This window comes from Hibiscus syriacus, unplaced genomic scaffold, assembly GCF_006381635.1.
Source record: "Hibiscus syriacus cultivar Baekdansim isolate YM2019G1 unplaced genomic scaffold, ASM638163v2 tig00111715_pilon, whole genome shotgun sequence".
NCBI lineage: Eukaryota > Viridiplantae > Streptophyta > Magnoliopsida > Malvales > Malvaceae > Hibiscus > Hibiscus syriacus.
The window spans coordinates 388,892-403,839 of NW_024063160.1; the positions used below are offsets into that span (position 1 = coordinate 388,892).

Genomic DNA, 14,948 nt, shown 5'->3' on the forward strand with positions numbered 1-14,948 from the left:
AGTAGACTCAAAAATATAAAGGCCATTAAGCTTTCTACCAATCCCCTTGATCATGCCACTATAAAGATCCTGCAAGATACAAATGTCAGGATGAAAGGAAAAAATACAGGCATGATCTTTGACAAGCTGAGAAACAGAAAGTAAGTTGTGAGCAAAACTGGGAACAAACAAAATATTAGACAAAATCATATCAGATGCTAACCTATGAGACCCTATATGAGACACAAGTTCAGTTTGACCATTAGGAAGATGAACATAACGATGGGCAGAACATAAAATTGGAAATTGCAAACCCTTAAAATCAGACAAAATATGGTCAGTAGCACCAGTATCAACTATCCAACGAACGCAAGCATTACTGGAAGCAGGTAAATTACAGGCAACAGTACCTGCAAGATTCACACTAGAATCTACGGCGGAGCTTTTGTTCAATAGATGCAAAATCTTATTGTATTGCTCAGAAGTAAAGGTGGGAACAGCTAATACAGGAGAGGAAACCGTCGAAGCATTCTCTGATACCATGTTGAAAATTAGAAAAAACTGAGATTGAATAATTCTGCTTGTTCATTAGAATGAGTATAATACAAGTATATATACAGTTTTAATCTAACTAACTAACTGACAATTAGTTACAATTAAAACAGAAAATAACAAATTTAACTTCTAACAGTTGGTGATTTCCCACTTTTCATCAGAAAGGTCGTTTGCGATCACTGCATTTGGGAAACAAAAGTTGAAAGACTTCTGCCTCGATGGATTGGTGCCACGTAGTTAATTAACATGCTTTTTAAATGTTTCTTCAATCATCCAAAGACCTGAACAAAACTGATATATGTTTGTTATTAGAGTGGCAATGGGCGACGGTAAATTCTGAGGCTTCCTGCATGCGCTATTCACATTGTAATTTGTTGTTGCAAGTGGGGACAAATTGTGTCCAAAGTCATCTCAATGTTTAGAACCTTTTAGTAAAAAACAGCAGCAATTGATTGTTTTGGGTTTTCCCTAGATTCCGGGTCTAGCGAGACCAAATGTAGGTGTAGTTGTAGTAGCTTTTAATTGTATCTTTTGCATATGTTATGTTGAAACTTGAGGCCACCGGGCAACAATGAACTTAGCTTCACAAGCCCAATTTCTTTCAACAAAGACCCAGAGCCGAATCAATACTTTTATCGATCTCTACAAGGCCTTAGGATCATGGGTTTCGCTTTACAATCCGGTGTGAATATTGGCTAAGTGGACACTTTCATTCCCTCTATTATTTGCAACTTCAATTCCTTTTCTTAACTATACATTTATTATTTTTAAAATTATTTTCTCGAGTTTATATTTTATTTAAATAAATTTTGACTCTAATTATTTTATAGTTTTTCCCTTGACTCTTTTACACTCTCATCAATACTTTATTCTCAAAATTACTTCTTTAAAAAATAATGTTATAATATGTTTTATAATTTTAGATGATATTTGATTTATTAAATAACATTACAATATAAAATGGGATATGAACAAATATTTATGTATATCTTATATGATTAGAGAAAGTCGAAAAATGAGAATGAGTTTGTAATATAATAATTAAATTTAAATAGAAAATCAATAATTAAACTTGTCTCAAAAAATTATATAAAATTTAAGTTATAACACATTACTCGTCAATTTAACTGACTCAAAATTTATTGACTCGATTTAATCTAATACTCATACTACACATGATGATAATTATGTAACCTCACTTGAGACAACTATGTCATGCAAAGACTAATTACACTACTAATAAAATGCTTAAAAGGTAAACACACTAATGCCCTATGCATCCCGACCTATACATCATCTCAATCATGTCCATCACATGCAATAGCCCAGTAGGTCCACTTCAGCCCCATTGTTGAACCTACTCTAATGCTATGTTTAATAGATACTAGTAGTAAAAGAAAAGGAAAGTGAAAAGGAAAGAACGGAGAAAAGGAGAGTTTTCAAAAGAAACGAAATAACGAATCTCTCTCTCATTTGAATATTTAAAATGTTTGATAGAATGAAAAGGAACTCAATGGCAGCCTTTATATCGTGGTTAGAGAGCGAAAATAAAACCATGAGTTTATAATAAAATATTATAGTATTAAAAAATATATTTGTAATACTACAGCAAAAAATACTAACAATAAATATTTTACAATCCTAGACGAAAGAGTTTCGAAAGTACATATTTTCTATGGTCTTCAAACTACTAGTATGCTGTATGAAATAACAAAGAAATGCGTCGACAAAGGCTACCACCCTATCTATATTTCCCACCCATTGCACTTCAAAAAAACTTCACCAAAGTTGTACGTAATGTCTCCTCCGGCCCTCATTATTGTTGAGCTGGGCGGCTTTGGTTAATGCTAATATAGGGTGGGACTCGACTTTGCCCGAGTGCTTGTGTGATTTTGAGAGGGACCCCTACATGTATTCTGAGTGGCAGAATTTTGTTTGTCAGCTCGTGGTTCCGGTTCACTCTTTTACGGGCAGTTTCTGAAGGCATTACTCGCCTACTGCTATCATTTATAGCCATACCTCTGGATTTGTATCTATATATGCAAAATCACGTGAAATATTTTTAGGGCTGTGCATGTTATAACTAGATCATGCAATTATAATTGGCAAAATATGTATTCCAGGGATAGGATATTAAGGTTTAAGAAGCAAAAGCAGACAGGGACAGCACTAAATCACCTGAAATCTGATGCTAACCCCACTTTGCTTTTACATAAAGAGTGTCGAAAGGTTTAATAGAATACTATGCATTTTTGTTATAAATGGGTCAGTCAAGTTGTCCATAAAGAGTTTTGATTTGACGAATTTTTTTCATTTCAATTTCTACTTAACGACCTAGTTGGCACGCATCATGTGGCCACCACTGACGGGAAGTCTAATAGTTGACGTGACTCGACACAGTCCCCGACTAAATTATATGTTTTCATTTTAACTTTTAGGGTTCTTCTTTTTCTTGCATTCCAATATGAATTATCCCTCCTTTTGCTTTGCACATTTTCCGGGCCAAGGAGATGTTCAAACCCCCGTAGAAATCTAGTGGGATTAGGGTTTTGATAGTCTACTTGATGTTTGATATTATAGGTGTTTCGTAGATCTCACGGGTTAGATTTTTTGTACAACAAAGATTTAGGGTTTGATGAACAGTACAACACTTTTGTCTCTGTCTTTTCAAAGGACGGAAAGCTAATGATTAGTAATGAGAGTTTAAAAAGAGCAAATAGAAAAACTACAATATAATTATTGACATTCGCAAAAAGGATGGCTAAGCTTAGCTTTGTCGAGTTAATGATGAGATGAAATGACAAGTTCCAAACCCATGAAAGCAAAAGATTCCAAATGAACATTACTTTAACTCATCTAATCACTGTCATTAAAATATAATGCCGAAAGTAATTGTGTTTATGACCCAGGCAGCGTAACGTTGAAATTATTATTTTTACTGCTATACAACGTTTGATACATGGTGTGTTTTAAGTGTCGAGCTTGGCCCTGATAGAGTCAACCAGGAGAAAGCAAGCGCAGGGCTCAAGAGACAAAGATACAGAGACAATTATTGAGACTCCTCGCACATCACTCAATCTTTTATTAAAACCCATCACTTGTTTTGTTTTTTGTCGCTCTCTGTTGGTGTGTTGTTGGCCCCCCTTTATCTTTACGTTGTGTCATTTATACCCATTTTGGCGTTAAGTCGCTTTTAAATGACGAATTCTTTTACTCAAACTTTCACTCAATTTGAGGAGATATTATATGCGACTCAAATTTTCATGCTGTATGATCCGCTGTCATCTCCTCTCTTTTCGTTTTTTTTTCATATTGTCATCTTGTGGTGTGGTTTTTGACTGTCTGTTTTGAACAAATCAAATCAAACTCCGCTCTTGTTTCTTAATTTTCTTGAATGATACGAGGAGATAAAGTTTTAGGTTTCCTAATTTGAGTCCAAAAATAGATATTGTAAACTATCATCAAGTATGAGTTTGATTGACAAGAAGAAAACAAGAGGGAAAATTCACGTTTAAGACCCAACCAAGCATATGTTTCTAGAAGCATAGAAAATCTATAATCTCAACATAATTAAAAATATATATTATAAATTGTTTCTTTTTACAATTATATTATTAAATGATTTTTAATTTAATTAGTATGATTAATATTATTAAATTCATACATCTTTTTTTGGGTAAAGACGGTTTGATTAAAAGAAGAAATCACACACAAGAAGAAATATGTGTTTTATTAAAAGAAGAAAACAAGTTGCAAATGAATATAATTGAAAATTGACGGATGCACGAACCAAGTGGTTTCTTGTGTAAAGGAATTATTGTTATTCTTTGAGGATTTGATTCGAGCACCATAAATGTTAGGAGAGTGAGCGTTCAATGTCAAAGGCTTGATAGCTATCTTTAAACATATATTATCGTGTACTTACTCTAGATTAATAAAACGAAAAAGAAAATAAATAGGTAAATGAATATAATTTAAAAATTAAATTGAAAATAAAGTTAAAAACACTTTAAAAATATAAAATGAGAGACTAGAAACAACGGTAAGACACATCAAATTCGTGATTATAATATGACATTGAAAAAATAGTCGATAGCGCAATTATTTTGTGAAAATTTAAATTCTTGTTTGATTTAAATATTTGTATTTTATCTTATATTTTTTATAAAAATTTTATATATATTTTTTTTTTAATTTTATAAATTCGATTCTTTTAACATTAAATCTCGTGAATGTCTCCAACAATAACTCTAATAAAAGTGATTTTTTTTAATTATCATTGTTAACAACTCTTATTATTATCTACACTAAAAAAGCTCTTCGAAGTTAAATTTTTAGAATAAACCATCAAAACATGCCATAAGTGATCAGCGTAAGATTTTATGCTATGAATAAATTTCTACAATTTTAAGAAAAAATGAGTATATAAATTTTTCAAGATAAAACTAAAAAATAAAAAATCTATAATATATATTAATTTTAAAATTTTTAAGAGTGACTTTCTATCTACCCCTTTCATCCCTTCCTGCACGTCATGAAGCAACAAAAACCCTAATTACGCAAGTAGTTTATGTTTGATAGTGGTCCATTAACACTTTATTCGGAACAAAGTTACATGCAATATAAGAGCATATTTATATAATGAGGAACAGTTAAAGTGGAACAAAAAGCTAGCTACGTTTCTCAAAGTTCGTATGAGAGTGGTGCTTTGGTGCTCACAAGAAACCAGACATACCCTTTCCCTTTTGCAAGACAAAGACTGATTTAATCCGAAAAAAGACCGTAGCTTTCATCGTACCTAGAAAGAGGGATATATAGTGAACAATAGTAGTTGTTTTCATTCACGTCCAGAAAAACGACAAATTTAGTGTCCCTGATTTATAAAATCAAGAGGAGATCAGATCAGATCAGCTTCGGCCCTAACAGATCTCATCAAAGTTAGGAGCACCATGTCTGCTACTGTATTCTAATAATGATTCTAATCGGCTATGTTAGCCAATAGTCGAGAATAAAAGCATTAAAATAAAAAGGGTTCATCGCCTCGGGCCCCTAATTACAATCGGCATTAAAATTAGTAGACTTTTTTCCTTCGGGTTTTTCAGATTAATTAGTAATTATGATGATTACTTTATTATAATAAAAGTTTGATTAGGCATGGTATGGCAAAGCTTGTTTTGTCAAAGCGGCTGTTTCTTGCACATTGGGACTAAAGCCGCCGCCCGCCCCGTTATTAATCATAATTATTTATTAATTAAAAACTTTAATGAATGTTAAACGGAAACAATTCAATTTTTGTTAAATTATCAAAAGAATAATACTAATCGTGAGTAAGAGACAAAAACACCAAAGTATTTTTTTAGGTACAGACAATGGATGTCTTTACTAATTTATTTAAAATTTTAAATAAAAATTAATAATAAAATAATAAAATAATAAAAAATTTCGTCTTCAAATAGTTAATTCTAGTATATTTTAAGAATAGCAAAAATTTTTTTAGCAGCCATTAAAATAATTGCAGCAATTAGTGGCTACTGATTTCACGCGTTTTAGACGTGGTTGTTTGATCATGAGGCAACTTTTAGTATAGGGTCAGTGAAGTCATTTTCCTGGTTAGGCTTGATTATGACTTTCATTTTACTATTTTTTTTTACTTAGTATATAGTCTATACTTTAATCTATGTACGTATTAGGTATAATCATTAATAAAATTTAAAAATTTTGACATATTATCACCTATATTAAAATAAAAAATGAAATGAATATCGTGAATTAATAAAATATTAATTCAATTAATAAATCCATCCGGAAATAAATTAATTCAAAATAAAAAATGGATAATACAATATAACATAATGAATGCATATATTTAAAAAAAAGTATAAACTGTGTTGTTTCATTCATCCCTTTTCCGTTCAATCAATGGAACATGAAGTTAAAAACATAATTCTTCGAGTCACATGAAATATAATGGAAATAAAGCTATTATTGTTTTTATTAGTGTTATTTATTTTCGAATAAAAATATTTAAAGAATAATTCAAATAAACTATTTTATTAGTATTCATGCATTTAGTCACTTACATATTTGTTTACAGTGAACGTATTTCTGTTCATGATATGACATCAAAGGTGTTGACCTATATTCCGTCACGTGGAAACGTAGTTTTTCAACAACAACAAAATTGTAATAAAAATAAATACTAAAAATGTGTTTTCGGGTTAAGTGATGAAATCTTTATATGAAGAAATATAGGAGAGGCATTTTTAAAATCATCAAAATTTTAAATTATAATCCAATATATCATTTTTATCAAACCATCCAAACTTCTCTTAGGAGAGAGTGACCATTGCTTTTATTTTAAATATTTTCTTAAGCTGTAATAGAAGGTTGGAGTAGTATTAATGATAAACTAGTGTAATGAGATCATATATTAATTTTCTAAAAATAAATTTTAAATTATGATATTGTAAATAAAATAAATTTAAAAATTGATTTTGCAATTTCAATATAAATTAATGGATCGATAATTTAAATTTTGATAGTTGATAAAAAAAATAAATTATGGAGGAGAGGGGAAATATCAATGTAATTACAAGGACGGTCGGAAAGAAAAAGAAGTAGTAGCGTGTTTTCCGGTGCAAGGACGAATAAGGAAAAGCTGATGCTGTGCCACGTGGAGAGAACAGGGAACGTAGGATGTACATGCAACGGCAGAGATTCAAAGCTTTAGTTGAATAGATTCTTTAAAAATGAAGAGAAGTGCGGAGAGAGATATTTTCTTGCATCTTTGCGTTTTCTTTTTGCTGTATATCTGTCTCACGCTTGCATTACTCATAAAAACCCGGAGACTTATAGCAAGTTGTTTTTGTTATAATTTAAAACAGGGATGGAAGAGGAAGCAAGTTATTTGTCATAAATGAGGAGAGAGCGGGCTGCAGTTCTCATGGCGGCGTTGCAGGGGATCTAATTCCGTGCCATTAGTGCTGGGAATTGAAGGAGAAAAAGCAGAAGCCATAATCGCTTACAAGGAAAAAAGGGAGACCCCAAAGATGAGAAAGGAAATTGAAACAGGCTATTGTATTAATTTTTCTGGTCATTGAAGGTAAAAGATCGGGTCAAAACAAACCCCCCTCCCTACAAACTTTCACAGACTAACAGTGGCCTTTAAAAACTGAACAGAAAAAGCTTCCACAGTTGAAACCCATAAAAACCCCAGGGAAAATCCAACCAGCTCATCACACTGGTGATCTGGCGGTGGAGAGTGTGGGGGCACTAAATAGGGTCATTCTGCTATGGAATTTTGGTCAAATTTGAAATTGGTTTCAGCTCTTGGGTGCAACAAATGGCTGGCTTGTTCTATCTAGGTGGACGAGAAGGTGCAGCAGCTGCAAACAAATCACAAGGCGGAGATAAAGAGGAGAACCTCTATCTTTACAGAAACGAGGAGATCTACAACAAAGGGTTTGAGATATGGCCTCAGTGTTATTACCAACAGCAAAACGTCAACGAGTTCCAGTTTGAAGTGGGGCCTAGTCGAAGAACCAGTGGCTTTAATCTCTCCGATGAGTCGTCTTCGAGAACAGCAAGGTTTACGGTTATGAGACAAGGAGGTATGAACTGCCAAGATTGTGGGAACCAAGCTAAGAAAGATTGTCCACATTTGAGATGCAGGAATTGTTGCAAAAGCCAAGGGTTTCAGTGCCAAACTCACGTTAAGAGCACTTGGGTTCCTGCTGCCAAAAGGCGAGAGAGACAGCAACAACTAGCAGCTTTTCAACAAACCCAGCAGCAGCAGCAAGATCAACAACAAGAGCAGCAACAACAGTTTCTAGGAGAGAATCCTAAAAGGCAGAGAGACAATCATGCTTCTCCTTCTCTTGCCTTCACTCGTTTATCTCCCACCATGTCAGGTAAAGTTGCACTAGTTTACAACACAGAGACAACCAAAAGAAAGAAAAAACATCAATGCATGTTTTTTGGACTCTTTGAATTGAAATCGTGTAAAGCGTCTATGATGGAGAGTTGTCAAAAACCGCGTATTGTAAACATAGCTCGAGAAAGATTAAAATGGTGAGAAACCGAGGAATTTCAGTGACTGCCAGCAATACCAATGCCCCAACAAGACCGTATGATTTGCGTGTGTGCAAGTCCACCTCCATTGTCACCCAACCAACTGCTTTTTTCTTTTTCTTCTTTTCTCCATTAATTCTGCCACTGTTTGCTGGTAAAACCGACGTTAAAGTCCCATAAAAATCGGGAGGAAATTAAAAAAAATCTCTATTTTCTTTACATTTTATTAAGTTTGAATATTTTAGTTATCGAATTATTGTCACCATGATTTATATTGTCTGCCTTTGAAAATTAGGGTTGGACCTGGGCCAATTCCCTCCGGAAGTGAGTTCTCCAGCAGTCTTCCGTTGTGTAAAAGTAAGCCCTATGAACGATGTAGAGGGAGAGTTTGCTTATCAAACGGCTGTGAACATCGCAGGGCATGTATTCAAGGGAATTCTTTACGATAGAGGCCCCGAGAGTCGATACGCAAGTGGCGGGGAATCCTCTCAGGCTCATCAATTCAATCTCATCACAGCTGCTTCTTCCACTGCAGCAGTGGCCACAACGACAACAACCACCGCTACTACAAGCAATCCTGGCTCAAATATGATTGACCCTTCTCTTTATCCAGTTCCACTTAATGCTTTCATTGCCGGTACGCAATTCTTCCCGCCTTCGAGGTCTTGATTTATAGGCATGTCAACAATTATGCCACAGTCCACACTGATATCTATAGGAGCGGATCCCTTCGAGCAAAATACATCCATTTGTTATTAGCGGTCACTTTAGTTATATAGTTTATCAAATCTTATTTACACCCACCCAAGAACAAATAAATTGGAATGAGAATACAAACTTTTGAGCATGTTTATGATATTGGGGGACGTTGGTTATTGTTTTGGGATTTCAATTCAGAATTTATGTGCTTGAGTTTGTTCGGATCGATTTTTAGTCTTTGTTTTTTTATTTCAACTTTGTTGTTGTAGCATGTGATTGTGTGCTTTTTTAGGGGCGTGAATTATTTTTTTGTTTCTTTATCGGCTTTCTTTAAATATAATTTTTTCCCTTTCTTTTTGTGGGTTTGATTGATCTTGAATCTGCTTTCTGGTTGGTGTTGAACTCGAAGCCGTTTTCCCATTTATCCGTCTGCGTGCCGGATGGAAATGGGACGACAAGGTTTCGTGTTCGGCTAAGCAAAGAATTTTATTACCATCGCTTTCTTTTTCTTTAATATTTAAATCTGGTTAAATAATCCCCGGAAAGAGAGAAAACAAAGAGAAATAAAGAAAGCCCATGAACCAGCTTTACAAGTCTTTCATGCATTGGCATTCCATTCCAAAAAGCAAAGCTATGAAAGATCTCATCCTCCATCTCCCTCTCTTCCTTTTTGAATGAGAATGTAGGCAATTTTATACGTACAAACATCTGTATTCTTTTATTGGCCGATCTCTGCAAATAAATGCAGATACTTGAATAGACCTGCGTGGATGTGACCCTCTGCTCGAACGGAAACCCCTGGTCATTAGCTAATAAGTTTTAATGCATTGTGGGTCTAATGTAAGGTTTTATCACCATGAAGAATAATTTGTAGATGGTAGAACATGATGTTTCTTCAACATCTTGAAATGGATATAACCAGGAGAAAGATAAGAGGAGAATAATATGCATTTAAGTGTGTTTAAAGTCGCGCTGTAATGAAAATAACAAAACCATTTCTTGGTTTTGTTTGGCTTTTCGAAATTTAAACTCATCAATAGAGATATTATAATTTAGGGTTTCCTAAACAGGTTGTTGTTTATAGAACACTACTTTAAAAAACAATAAAACTTTAAACGTAAAAGCATATATATATTCTAGAAAACACAGTCATTTGAAGACAAAATTATGGCTACAGTATGAGAAGAGACTTGACAAGGGAATTATATCGATAAATCTCTAAAAGAGATTTTGCATGTGCGAGGTCCAACGGGAAATTTCAAATTCTCTAATATTGACCCCAGTGCTTGTAGTCTTCACTCGAAGCATGATTTCTTATTTGCAACTGAGAATCGCCGTCATAAATTAAGATGCGTCCGAAGAATGTGTACCTTATTCTTGAATGCAAAGCAGCCCTTTCCTGCACCAGACGAGAGAAGAAGAGGAAAGCAGCTAGATTATTAACTCGTGTACGTTGAAATTTAAATATAATAATTAAGTTTATTATTTTAATATTCACGTGTAATTCTATCAACCGTCCATTTAATTTGCACGATGGAATCTTTTTCTACTATGAACTTGACAGTTATTAAGCTTTGACAATCCGCTTCTGGAATCCATATAATATTCCAGCTTCTACCCAAGTGTGGTTCCTAGTTTACGTTGTCAGCAGCTAAGTTGAGTTTAGGATCTGTGTCATTAAGTAAATAACAAAAATAAGTCATGAATCACAAGATTTGGGACAAGAATCATAAAATCGGAAAAAAGATGGTTTGTGTGTTTTCGAACAGTGATCGAAACTGTTGAGACAGGAGATATGAGCCTTGTCCATGGAAGATTTTCGGAACGTGTTTAAATTATTTCTTCCAGAATTAAAAATAGACTTAATTAAAAACTGAATTATTAGTAAAAAGTTTGGCGTACTCGTTAACCATTGAGAGCCCACACTTTTGCTATGCTCCTTTACGGAACATCCAAGATAATGAATTGACAGTTGACAGTACAAATAAGAGTTTTGGTCCCGACTTATCCTTAATATAGGGGGGAACCAATATGGATAGTGTTAGGTTTCCTTCAATAGAAAAAATTATTAAATAAATTCGGTTCATTATATTATTTGTCAATCTTATTTTTTAAAATTAATCTTTATCTCTTTATTACATATAAATAAAAAATAAAAAAGTATTTAATAATTATTTTAAAATTTATGAATTTCATTCAATAGGGCGACGGTATTGAATTAAGGTTTTGATACAAGACATGTCATTTACAGCACCAACTCTACTTGCAGCCCCTTGTGATATTGGCTGTGTTGCAGGTCTGCAGCAAATTTGATTTCGAATAACTGGATCGTTGTGACCTTCATGCGTAAAGGGACTGCCGGCCTGAGCTAAGCTATGCCAACCTTAAATATTATCAAAAAGGATTTGATATTACTATATGATTAATGTTTGTTGATACATGAATTATTAATTTTGATCAATTAAATCAGTGATGATGATAAATTTTTAATGAATATAATTTCATTTTTAATAAATTCTAAATCTAAACTTAATTTTATCTAAAGGGGTAGAGAAATGAGATTCTAAAGAAATGAAGAAGAATACTCATAATGTGTCTAGAAATTATAATATAAAGAATATGAAGGAACAACAACTTAAACAATCGCCAAATATACTCACTCGTCTGATTGACATTAAATTTTAAATTAATATTTTTAAAATTATTTTTATAATATTATTCATATACCGAAGAAAGTTTATACTTGATGACCTACTTACTATTTAGCAAGATATTAACTAACCACCCAAAAAAATAAAAATCATTGAAGCTTAAGCATATCAGCAATGTAATTAACGGGGTTGGTTTAAATATGTGAAATGAAATTAAAGGAGTTGATTTAAGTAGTAAACATCCTGAAATCACTTAAATAACGAGAAATCATTAGATAGTGTTATTGGGCCCATATTTCAACAGCTAATCGGGTCATAAGAAAAAATGTCCACTCGACCAACAACACTGGAACATTGGCAAACGACATCGTGCAGTTGTTTTCAAATTTCCTTAAGTCCATGCAAATAAAAGCACGTGAAAGCGACAGTGAAACTGAGGAGAGTACAAAGAGGAAGACAAATGAAACGAAAAAGCAAACATTTTCGAGGTCTTGGCTCGTGAGGTCCCTGAGTATCGATCTGCCGCGGCGGGAGCCACATCCACTTTGTATTCGACTCACTTACTAAATCTTATTATCAAAAGATCAAAACAGAAAGAAAAAAAAAAAAAAACAGAAACAAAAATTGCACAATGAACCCAAAAGCAGTAGTAGAAAGTTACATAAAAAAAATATCAATCATCATTTCATCACGATCAACAAACATAAGATAACATCAAGTTATTGCTAATCAAACCAATCACATAAAACGAAGACACATCACATCCACATGCACGACTACTGGGCAGCCTTTGAGGTGGTCTCAACATTCTCCCCAGTAGCAGCGGACGAACCAATGTCGATAACCTTAGATTGCCTCTTGGCCTCCTCGGCGAACTTGGGCACAGTGATCTTCAAAACCCCATCTTCCAAATGAGCCTTGATGTGATCCAAGTCTGCATTCCCAGGCATCCTGAACTGCCTCCAGAATTTCCCATTCGTCCTCTCCGCACTGTGCCATTTCTCTCCTTCCATTCCCTCCTCCTCTTTTCTTTCGCCGCTGATCCTCAACACTCTGTTGTCTTCGACCTCGATCTTCAGATCTTCCTTCTTCATCCCCGGGATGTCGACGGCGATTACGTGGAACCGCGGTGTTTCTTTCCAATCGGCACGAGCCAATGCCACCGCCATCGTCTCCGTGGCTTTTGGGACGGCGAGTGGTATGTGTTCGAGGATTCTAAACGGGTCTTGGGGGATCATCACGTCCCATAATGACCTTGGGTAGGACATTAAACCATTCACTTGGCTTGCCATGATGGTTGCTGCCATTAGAAAAATGAAGCCTCTGGTGAGGTTTTTGATGGCCATTTCTGGTTAAGGGAATTCAGCAATGTAACGAAAACGTTAAATTCCTGATGATAATTGGAAACTTTGCTTAGCTCCGCTGGTGATTTCTCAATGTGAAGCGGTAGTGATGATGATATATATACGTTTGAAGGGATTTCTCTATATTGTTGTTGTCTCGGGAATTTTCTAGGAGAAAACTGAATTTCCCGATCATGACGTCTCGGACGACACGTGTTGCTTTGGGAAAGTGCGATTACATTCAATGCTTACTAATTCCATTTTGTTTACAGTAAAATTTTGGTGATGTTTATTTTTCACTTTGTAATAAAATAATTATTTTTATTCATTAACCATTAACTCAAAATATTAAGACATTACATGAGATTATTTATTTATAATAATGAAATTGTTATGAAAAAACAAAATTTCAATTATCTACTTACCTATGCAATTGAAAAAAAGAGAGCAAAATTTCCTTTAAAACAATGACAACTCTAAAAATAAAATATTCTATTTCTTTAATTCATTGAACAATATATACCGTCGACTCGTTTTTAATTCTCCATCTCAAAAGTTCATTTTTAATAGACAGATAATCATAAAAGACAAACTAAGTGATAGTGACAAAAAAAAATTTTGTTACTTGCTCTCATGATGGCAAATGGACGGATAAGTGTGGATATCATTTCCTTCGATTTCATATTTACCTATTATTTTTATGCTCACCACCTAATTATTTCTTATAATGCATAATTTTTTTTAATTTATACCCACTCATACTGATATATTCTCAAATCTATCATCACCCTCGCTATACAACTGAATATCCAACACCTATCTCATACCTACTTATATCCACCCATACCCGCCCGATAGCAACATTACATATTATATAAGCGAAATTATTTAATTTTAAAAATATTTATACCATAACATTTGGTTAAGTTACAAGTTATATTTGATAAAATCTTAATATTTATACAATAATCTCTGAACTTATACTTAAATTCCTAATGGTCCAAAATGTATATGATGGTAGTTAGTGGGCGGGCGGATATGAGGCGGGTGGATGCAGTGCGAGTAATGTCTCAAACCTATCACTTACCCACTACTCATGGCGGATATGACTTTTTACATCCACACTTGCCCACCACCTACTAAATTTATACACATCACCACTCTAATTAGACCAGAGGTGATACGAAATCCAAGAAATTATACCCATATACTATCTTTACTTTCTCTCATATTTTGCTTGTTTTGAACACCGTACTAATAAGTCAATTATCATTGATAAAATTAATAAACTAAGATGTTTTTATCAATAATCTAAAAAATTAAATTCCTTTGGAAACCAATTATAATGATCAAATCCGAAAGATTTGTAAATCTTTTTTCTTTTAAAATATATTTCTAGATCCACCTAATTCAAATGGATTCAGATTTAAATAAAAAAACTCGCAAATGTTGGATTATACTGATTTTGTCTTATGTTTTATTATCGGTCCATTAGAGCACCCTAAAAAAAGGGAATAAGACACTTTGTATTTTAATTTGGGATCTACGACATTTGTTACAATGCAGGGTAAACTCGACACCTCGAGGTGATGAGATATAATATTTTATTGGACCCCGGATGAGTGGGCCCCATTTGGGCCATTAATTTATT

The 14,948-nt window shown here is 33.7% G+C and overlaps 2 protein-coding genes across 2 annotated transcripts; one reads left to right on the forward strand and one right to left on the reverse strand.

The window, feature by feature from the left end:
• The first annotated feature begins 7,371 nt into the window (after positions 1-7,371).
• On the forward strand, positions 7,372-9,462 carry LOC120168229 (protein SHI RELATED SEQUENCE 5-like). The gene is made up of 2 exons (XM_039177021.1): positions 7,372-8,444; positions 8,900-9,462. Exons 1-2 carry the CDS (start codon positions 7,877-7,879, stop codon positions 9,271-9,273), a joined length of 942 nt encoding a protein of 313 aa, XP_039032952.1. The 5' UTR covers positions 7,372-7,876; the 3' UTR covers positions 9,274-9,462.
• Positions 9,463-12,631: 3,169 nt separating this feature from the next.
• LOC120168203 (22.0 kDa class IV heat shock protein-like) lies at positions 12,632-13,367 on the reverse strand. The gene has a single exon (XM_039177003.1). The coding sequence runs from the start codon at positions 13,298-13,300 to the stop codon at positions 12,731-12,733; it is 570 nt and encodes a 189-aa protein (XP_039032934.1). The 5' UTR covers positions 13,301-13,367; the 3' UTR covers positions 12,632-12,730.
• Between the last annotated feature and the right edge of the window lie 1,581 nt (positions 13,368-14,948).